The sequence below is a fragment of the Vulpes vulpes genome, chromosome 12 (genome assembly GCF_048418805.1).
Source record: "Vulpes vulpes isolate BD-2025 chromosome 12, VulVul3, whole genome shotgun sequence".
Taxonomy (NCBI): Eukaryota; Metazoa; Chordata; class Mammalia; order Carnivora; family Canidae; genus Vulpes; species Vulpes vulpes.
In genome coordinates this window covers 39,997,550-40,007,500 of record NC_132791.1, presented here as the reverse complement: position 1 = coordinate 40,007,500, position 9,951 = coordinate 39,997,550, and the positions used below count along the sequence as shown (strand labels likewise).

General features: G+C 36.3%; 1 protein-coding gene across 16 annotated transcripts in view; it reads right to left on the bottom strand.

Moving 5' to 3' along the window:
- Positions 1-9,951, bottom strand: part of NFIB (nuclear factor I B) — a 438,092-nt gene that overhangs the window by 1,358 nt on the left and 426,783 nt on the right. For all 16 annotated transcript variants that reach the window (XM_072728257.1, XM_072728256.1, XM_072728261.1 and 13 more), the window contains one exon: positions 1-5,302. This exon is cut by the window's left edge and continues 1,358 nt beyond it. In XM_072728257.1, the coding sequence (XP_072584358.1) occupies positions 5,173-5,302 (130 nt within the window). In that variant the 3' untranslated portion in view covers positions 1-5,172. The remainder of the gene's footprint in view (positions 5,303-9,951) is intronic.

Below are 9,951 nucleotides of genomic sequence, written 5' to 3'. Positions count from 1 at the left end.
GGACACAGTACAAAGAGTTGTCATGGCAATGAGTTTGGCTGATGCAAAGGTCATTGTGCAGGGTCAAAGGGCAAAATCAGTGGTCCATGCTCTCCCCCAACTGCAGTGCTCCACCCCACCCACACAATTTTTAAGGAATTCGAAAAAACAGGGGAACTACCAGAAAGTGCAAAATATGAAGAAGGCAGCTTTCAGCTCCTTCAGCATGGAGTAAAACATTCAATTTCGAGCTTTTACTATTGAACTTGAATAGCCTGCACATTAAAAAAAAAAAAAAAGTTTTCCATAGAAACCCAATTTTTTAAAGTCCAGGAAGCATGCAGCTGGTTAATGTTAACAAAAGACCTTGACAGGAACATGTAAACTCTATTGAATGTCATGCTCGGGGCCTATCTGCCAGCAATATTGTAGAGTTGTTTCATTAAAAATGAATACTGTACACTGAATATGGGATAACTTTCTGCAGCCTTCATCGTTTCACACAGTACGTAGATTTTTGAATCTAGGTAAAGAACATGTCCTGGTGTCACCGCTGAATATGTCCCTGTGCAATCTCTTTTGTTGAGTCCTTGTGAAGCTACCAGTCACAAATCCAATACTCTGCTCCCTGAGGACACGTTATGTGAGACATAGCACTGTTGTAGTTTTCTGCCTATCCCGAATGCTCTGTGAAACGTAACCTTAAATACCATCACGTAACAATCACAAAAACTTTTGCTAAAGGCCGTATATACTAATAAAAAGACAGTGGTGCTTCTGACATTCTGAAATGCTCTGAAAACCAACTTTCCCAATACTAAATACAACAAAATAACCTTCATAAAATATAACTTTTCTCCATTTACACTTTTTTAAAGGATTAGTACCCTATGCTTTTCAAGCACAGGAATCTGTGAAATAACTCCTAACATGGACAGATTTTTTTTTTTTTAATACATAACTTACGAGGCTGGAGAGTTTTAACTCAAGTCCAGTCTCTAAACAAGGAATATTCTTGTTTACTTTAAAAATGGAAACAACATATAGTTCCATTATAATTGTTAAAAAGTTAGCTTTACAAACATGGGAATTTTAATTTAAAAAAAAATTCTTAACAAAACTATACAGTGTACAAATTACTGTCTACAAGGTAGGCGGTTCGTTAAGAAGATCTTTCGCTCTTCTTGCTACTTTGCAGCTTCACAGATTCATTCACATATTTTTTTTTTAATGGAGCTGCCCACCCGAACATTACCCCATAACTATATTGCTATAATTAAGATTTTTGCCATGTCTTTATGTACAGTCTCCTTCACTGCCTTTTATTTACTTAATTTTTTTTCCCTTAGACAAGCCTCCAACGCTCACGTCACTCCAGAGGAAACACTTCAGAGGCACTGTTAGTGGTGGGCCGCAAAGCCACGCAACAAAAATGCCAAACAGTGCCGCGGGATGAACAGGGGGGCAGGAGACACCCCCTGTGCCTGGTGCCCTTGGGTGACCTTCGCCATCCCGAAGCTCTGCAGTTCTGGGAAAGGGAGGGGGGGGGCGTGCAAGACCTGCAGGAGGGGCACCCTTCGTCAGAATATACTTCCTGGTTAAAAGAGGAGGAGGCCGAAAAATGGATTTGAGATTTTCTACAGATAGTAGTATTTTTAATAATTTTATCACAAAAGGAAAGGAGGGGAAAAAACGGATTAAAAAAAAAGAGCAACACTTGAACTAGGCCTTTGTATTCAAGAGGCAGGCAGGAATACCCACAGTGTGTAATTTACTTATTAGCTAGAACTGCTCATTCTCTGGCAAAAAAAGAAAGAAAAGAAATAAAAGAAAAGAAAAGAAAAGAAAAGAAAAGAAAAGAAGAAAGAAAGAAAGAAAGAAAGAAAGAAGAAAGAAAGAAAGAAAAGAGAGCGAGTCTGCTCTTAAAAAAATACTGCGTGTCCTGTGAGGTTGATTTGTTCACCTACTCAAGGTCAAAGATGCGTGAAGAGCTTGGCTGAGATGAGCTGTTTCGGACTAGGGCAAGTATCACAGAAATGAGTGGACTTAACTCATCAACTTGCGTGGCTAGGATCCTGCTGTGCTAACGGACTGAACGGGCTAATCAAATACAATTCTAGACCTACATGCATTGTTCTAAAGTATTCGTTATGAAATCATACGTTGTGAGAACAATGGACAGTTTATTTTATTAGGCCATGGCCTGGGGGAAGCGGGTCAGGGGGCTCCTTGAGACTGCCCTCCGTGTGTCACTAATTCTGAAAGATTTTCCTTCTAGTAATGAATTCCCTCAATGGGATCGGGGGTGGGTGTGGGGGGGAGGGGTGTAAGAGCAAAATAAACCCAGCCTCCACTCACCCACTAGCCCTCAGGGGAAACTAAATCAAATATATATTTGAGGCACCATCCCTTAAAAAATCCCATCAGCATCTAATGGGGCTTAATTCATCCACAGGAACATTAATTTCTGAAAATTCTACATTTCCCTTCTGCTCAGGTTCTCAGCTTAAAAGGGCAGGTAAAATAAAAACGTAACAAGATTTATTATTTTTTTGTTCCTTAAAAATTGAACTTTGATTTTAATCCAAAAGTCCAAATACATTTAATACAGCAACCCTCTGTTCAATCCTCTGGATGTATTAAAAAAAAAATTCCAAGTGCGCTGCAATCCATTTGAAGAAGTGAGTCACAGGTAGATCATATGCTACCATTAATGAAATGAATAAATGGGGGAAGAGAAATGGTGGAGAAAGAACACAGAAGCACTCCCTCCAGTCAGGATGATGTGTTTTGGAGGAGAAAATATGCTCAATGTGTTAAACCCCCCGAAGTGTGAACCATCCACTTGGTGGATGGTTCCACCAATACTTTTGCCAAATATGAGACAGGCTCACTCTCCACTTGGATCTAGAACTTTTGAGAAAAACTACCACCACCACCACCACCACAAAAAAAAAAAAATTAAAAATTAAAATAAAAAGATAAGACAGTTTGTTTTAAGCCAAGTCTGCCTCCAGGAGAATTTGTTGTGTTCACTTTCTTAGTATTTTTGTTGTTATGAAAACCAGAAATGAGTTCAGCTTGCACCCCAGGTGGGAAGTTAGAGAGGGGGGAACCTGTGGAAGTTGCAGTTTGTCACAGTAGACAGAACAGTCGCTTTGCAGCCCAGGCCCGTCTCAGGGTGCACTGCTTCACAGCTACACTGTAAAGTGTTAAAAATCCTCCCACCCACCCCAGAATATATATATATGTATATTAAAAAAAATCCCCTGTCCATCTCTCAGTACACAAAGGACCTCATCACACTGCAAAAATAGCAGTACCCACTTTGGTCAATTAAAACAAACAAACAAAAAAAAGCATACATTATTTTTTTTAAATCTGTGTACTTACCTATAATAACCAATACAGCTAAAAGCACTACCTACATAGGCAAAACTTGGTATTGCATAATTCGTATAAATTTGAAACCCCTCCCCCCCAAATATTAATTGGAAGATGAAAAACATGAAAGGTTAATAGAAAAAACACCAAAATACTGAAAATATTGCTGGTCGATTACAATTTTTAAGCGGCAACTATACACAGCCATGATATGCTTTATAAATGTGAGATAAAGGTATAACTGTCTAAAAAATCCATGATGTCACACATTTTTCTTCGTCTGGAGTACAAAATATTTTGTCATAAAAATGGTAAAGATTTAAAATGATAATAAATGCAGCAAAACAAGTGTAGTGATGTCACTTTTTTGTGTTTTTTTTGTTTTTTTTTTTTTTTGTTTTTAGATTTCAAGGCAAGGCACGTAATGTGGACATTATATCTTCGTGCAAATTAGGATTACTGGAAAGAGTATTTTTAATTAAAATTTTAAGAGACATAGAGGCAAAATGTGTCTGCCCATGCACACTACAGATCTGTCAATACAAGAAATTTGTTGAACAAGGCTAATGTCTGAAAGCACCATGCAAGTTTTCAGCACCCTCATTACATTTGTTTTCTCAAGAGTGCGTTTTTATATCCTACACCCTGGCGTTCCCAGTTTGTAAACTGTAAGCTTTACCCTTGTGACATGGATTTGCCTGCCTCTTTGTCTCTATGATGCAGATTTTATAGAACCTTTTGTACGTACACCCTATGGGTTCTTGATGCAACCAGTAATTTTAAATAAATAAATTCTACCTCCAAGGAGGCTGCAGCTAAACCAACATAAGTGCTGTGTTTTCATTAATTTTTTTTTTCTCAAGCACATGATTTGTCTTGATTTAATGCCTTTTCAATGCCCTCAAAAACTGAGGGGAAAATAAATTCGTTCAAAATTATTTTAAATTCTTTTTAATCCCCTCAATTTAGAGTCCAAGGGCTGAAGGACTTATAATCATGATTCCCCTTTAGATATAAATTTATAAATTGCACTTGCCTCTGTTAAGTGTTTCTTTTGTGGGGAAAATATTATATTAATTTTTACTGTTGCATGCAGAGATAACACTTCACCTACATAGAGGCATTTCTTCCATAGAGCCTTTGTGTTCAAACTGTTTTTTTTTCTTTTTTCTTTTTTTCTTTTTTTCTTCTCTTTTTTTTTTTTTTTTTTTTTTTTTAAGGTTTCAAACTGGGTTACACACTGGAAAAGGCTGGGTTAAGGGCCAAAATTTAATAAATCTGTACTGATAACTAAAGGCTACAGAGATTTTATATATATATTTTTTAACTTTTAGAAATCAGAGTGCTTATAAAATGGCTGGCTCATGGCTCTGTCACCCAGCACCTCTGATGCCGCCTCCTAGCCTTCGTTGGTGAGATAACCAGGAATAGTGATTCCATGCGTAAACAACAAGAATACTAAACCAATAAAACTAGCTTATCATGCAAATATTAAGGCATCTAGAAAGTCAGTTAAAATATATTGTCATAGAGACAGAACATCTATTTCCCAGCGGACTTCATGTAACAAAGGCTACGTTGCAGGGGCTGCGTCTACCATCAGCGAAATATCATCGACCCTTTTTATGTCATTACAGTTTCAACCTTAAGGGAATTAGTGATTGTAAGTGCTGCAATTGCTGGTCTATATCTTCTTTCTTCAGTTGCTTTCCTTTCTCCCTTTTGTTTTGTTTTGTCCGGTCTTCCTCTTTTCCTTTTTTTTTTTTTTTTTTTTTGATTTCTTAAACTACTGTTGTATTTCATTTTCCCTCAGTTGCTTGTTTCTGCTTGAAGGAAAGGTTCTCCAATTATGTTCAAACCGTAATTTTGGACATTTGCCGGTAGGATGGGTGTCCTATTTGATACTTGGAAAGGAACCAAGCTAGCCCAGGTACCAGGACTGTTGACAGGAGAGGAGCAGGAGGGAGGGAAGAGAAAAAGAAGAAACACAATGTTAAAATCTACAACGATATTAGAAGTATAAATTCCATAGGCATCAAATTACTGCTATAACTTCTTTCCACTTTACAGTTTAATATGAGATCAGTGTGCTAAACTGATTATTATAGGTAGGTACATACACTGCATGGTCTATTTCTCTCATGGAAGGTAAGACTAATGGTGAGGCAGGAAAAGCTCAAGTCAGGCTTACACACAACTGTTGAACTCTGATGGAGTGTATTCCTAAAATATCTGATCTACTTTGATGAAAAAAAAAAAAGGAAGAAAGAAAGAAAAAAAGGAAAGTAGCAAATCCACAATGGTACCAACATGGTTTGCCAGTCATATTCTGATCTTGCTTTACTTTCAATTCACAAGCAATTCAGTGATAAGATGGGTTTCAATTTTTTACCTGCTTATTGATTGGATACACCTGAAAGCTGTCATGAAAGATATTCCTTTTTCCTTACAATAAGAAAATACACATATTTTAAGAAAGTCAGTACATAATATGTAATTTGAAATGCTGGCACCAGAGGCCTGGGCACTCCCTGTCACTGCCATCAGTATGGAAGGTTACCACATCCAAGCTGCTCTCAGTCTGAAGATCTGGGAGGGGTAGGTGGAAGGGGAGCTGCAGGGAGCAAGCAGACGAGGTTCCTGCCCCGTCCAACCCTCATTTCACCTGTGTTGGGTTTGGGCTGTTTAAAAAAACTTGAAGAACAGTTCTCTAGTTGCTATTGGCATAATTGCTCATTAAACAAGTAATCATATGGAAGGAAATGACCTGAGATCTATAGATCACAAAACAACCCTACACACCATACATTTTGGGGGATATCTAATCAGACCATGTTTGTATCAATACTCAACTCAGAATGAAAGTCAGCTAATTAGCAGCTGCGCAAATCATCACAAGCCAAAAACACATCCAACTGACGATTCTATACCCTGTTTTAGCATGGGCTGACTTGGAGACATCATTTCAATGTTTTAAATTTAAGGCAGTATCCTTTACTTTTGAAACCATGAGGTGAGATGGATACTGTTATTGTAGATATCAACCTGGACACCCTCATTTTTTCATACATGAATATCAAAGATACAAAAAACCTTATGGGATATTAACTTGAAGGAACCATTTTGTTTTTTTTTTTTAAAAAAGCTTGGATTAAAAAAAAGAACCTGATGTGTGTGTGTATCTTTTTTTTTTTTTTTGTATCTTTTTTTACTCTGGTAATACCTCTACACAAAACGTGTCTTTTTAGTAGATGTCTAAGGGCATATTTCTGAGTTGATACTTCAACTGAAAAATTTCACAATGATTTTCTATGCTCAAGAGGTTTTAGGATTAGACTAAGAGCTCCATGATAGCCAAGTCCATCTCCTTTTGTTCTCCATTTAATATAGTACCAGCACAGAGTGGATGTTCAATAAATTTCTGGATAAGCAAACAAATCGCTTATGTGTTCCAAGTCCCACTCAATCCTACATTTTTAAAAAGTAGAGTTTGTAATCATCACCCATTTGCACAAATACATTACGATTTGGCCCCCTATAAAAAGAAAATAGGCATCTCTGATCTTAAAATTAAGAGACATTTGGTATTAATAAAAATTAACTACTGAGGAATAATTAAGAGTTTGAACAAAGAATTATTCAAACTAAAAAGATATGTCCTTGTTATCTGTTTAAAAGTCATAATTCTCAAGAATTAGAATAGTTGTTACTGAAACCTTTTCCAAGAGACTTAATTATTTTCACATATTTCTCTCTTCCCACACACATCTTCATTTCTGTGCTTTGCATGATTGATTGGGAGAGAATGTTACATGAGACATCATGAAAGCTATTTTCCCCTCAACCATACTTTCACTGCACTTTGTTACGCAGTACTATTACAGTATTTATTACTTCATATCATAGTCACCTGCAGCTGTGACTGAAGGGTAAGCTCTATCGGCTGAAAGGTAAGCTCTATAGAGAAAATGACTGTCCTATCAATTGTAGAGTCTGGCTATAGCTAATGCTAATTATTTCTTAGCAAATAAAGTGAATTACAAAAACAGACAGCCATTATTCTTAACCTGAAATGGGAAGCATGTATGAAAAACAAAGACTAGTTCAAATTGATGACCCTTGACAGTAAAAGACAATGTCAACAGCAAGTAAATCACTTTGCAAAAGCAAGTTCCAAATTAAATGGGCTCTAGAAAGTCATTCAGAGATTGCATACTTTAGGAAAATAAAGTATAGCTTAATGATTGAAAATAGATGTGAGTCCTTAAATGGAGAAGTATGTCTAACTGATGGCAGAAAAGACAAGAATTTGGAGTTTATTTTGCAATAGCTTTCTTATGCAGTTCTAAAAAGAGACATGTCTTACTCTTTGGAAAATGCTCAATAAAAACAAATTGATGTAGGATTTTTGATGCAGAATATCTAGCAAATTCAATTTAGATATTTACTTAAACTTTTCAAACCTCCCATCCTACATCATGACCATGTCAAAATGGCAGTGTGTGCGATATATTTGTCAATACTGTTTATGAACCTTTGGGGGGAAATAAATCTCAAACATTAACACTATGCAGACCTCATATATGAATTTTACAAGTCTCTTATTGCCAATTTATATGTTAGGTTCAAAACTATAAGGCACATTTCTTAGAGCCTTTTGGTAGTCTCATTGAAAAAAATCTGGTAAAACAAATTCAAAGATTATGGCAAGAACGTAAAAAAAAAAAGTTTAATCAAACAAAATAACCTAGATCATTTCATCTCAAAAAGAGAATGCCTCAAATTGCATACCTCAATTTTCAGGTAACAGTGCTTTTTACATATCTAACTCCCTCTATATAAATTAATGCTGCTGATCACCAGTATGGGTAAAATAAACACACATATTCATATTTATCTCCACATACGGACTAGTTATATGTAAAGTGTTTAATAGTCTTAATTCATAATGGAATGAGAATTATTTCATGTCCAATCCAATAATCTGTGCCTCTATGTATTAAGAGATGTGTGAACATAATTGAAAGATCTTAAAATATTCAAGGTTAAGTTAAGCTACTTCAGCAATAGATCTTCAAGCATGCACAGATTTTGTTTTCATTCCATTTTCCATTGCCAAATCACCTTTTCTTTAGGCAAACAGAAGATAAGCATGATTAAAATTTGAAAGCACATCTTTAGAAAATATATATATAGGTCATACCATCAAAAAAGGAAAAGAATATAAAGTACTTTAAAAAACCAGTCACAAAAAAAGGAAAAAAGAGATTTTGACTGTACCTTAACACAAGCAGAATTCACCCTAAAGACTTCTCCATGTATATAATGAGATATTTCCTTATACACAGAACAGATACAAGTTAAATCAAAATTCTAAAAAGTAGTCTGATATCATGGATAATATTTTCACAGTATTCTCACCAAATGCATGATATGGCTGCCCCAAAAAGGGAAGAAACAAAGAAACAAATTATTTTGACCTTAAGATGCATTAATGGGAGGTGACAGCCCATTTTATCCTGATCAGACTACTTCTGAAGCACTGTGTTGCTTCTACCCATCACTCTTCAAGAGAAATAAACTCTATGACATTTCTTTGATGAAGAAACTCACCAAATCATGTCATTTGAGGAACAGCTGAAGGGAGACAGGAAAGACACAACAGTTGAGTTGGAAAGAAATTCACACTTGTTCTGTATAGTTCCGGTGGAAAGAATTAGCATAAAGCGAGAAATTTCCAGAAGACAATCATGCAGAGACCCTACTATGAGCAAAATAACCATTCTGGGTGTTTTTCATATGCTATCTCACTTGATTTTCTCAATGAACTCTTGAAATTGCCCTCATCCCCATTTCACAAATGAGAAAACTAAGGTTTAAACTTGCCCCAAGTCGCCCACCTAGACCTCAGATACGAATCAGTTCTGATTCCCACGGCCACTTAACTCTATTATACTGCTGCCCTGGAAGGTCAGACATCAACCCTACATTAGAAAAAAGTTGTGAATCGAGTTTCTGAAGGCAGTATTTGCTTCAGGAGACAGTGAATTTCCCATGCCCCACACAGCTGGATCATAACCTAGCTAAAGGTGCAGAAGACTTGTGCACAGAATATGTGGTTGATCTGAGTGATCAAGCAACTCTGAAATCCAATATACATCCTCTGAAAACAAATCTAGTTGAAGTTGTTTAAGAACTTAAACAAATCTAGTTTAAGTTCCTATATATGTTTAGAGTGACCTTATGGTGAGGATTACAGGGTAAAAAGATACCAAATTCTGCCTTTTAAAAATGATACACTACTTATATATCTCATAACCTTGGATAAATTGGATAAAGTAGTCAGCCCTTGCATCCACAAGTAGTAAATTGACTCTATACCACTCAATGAAAGAAAGAGAGAAAATTGCTCTGGGCAGGTCAACATTTGATGGTTGTACTTTCTAAAATTATGCAAGACTGTGTCTTCTAGGCCAGAAGGACTGAGCCTTTGGCTTTTACCTCAGTAACCACCCAAGAACCACAGAGTGCCAAATAAACATATATGGAGTGATAAGTTGAGTAAGGAACCAGACAAAGTCAAAAGCT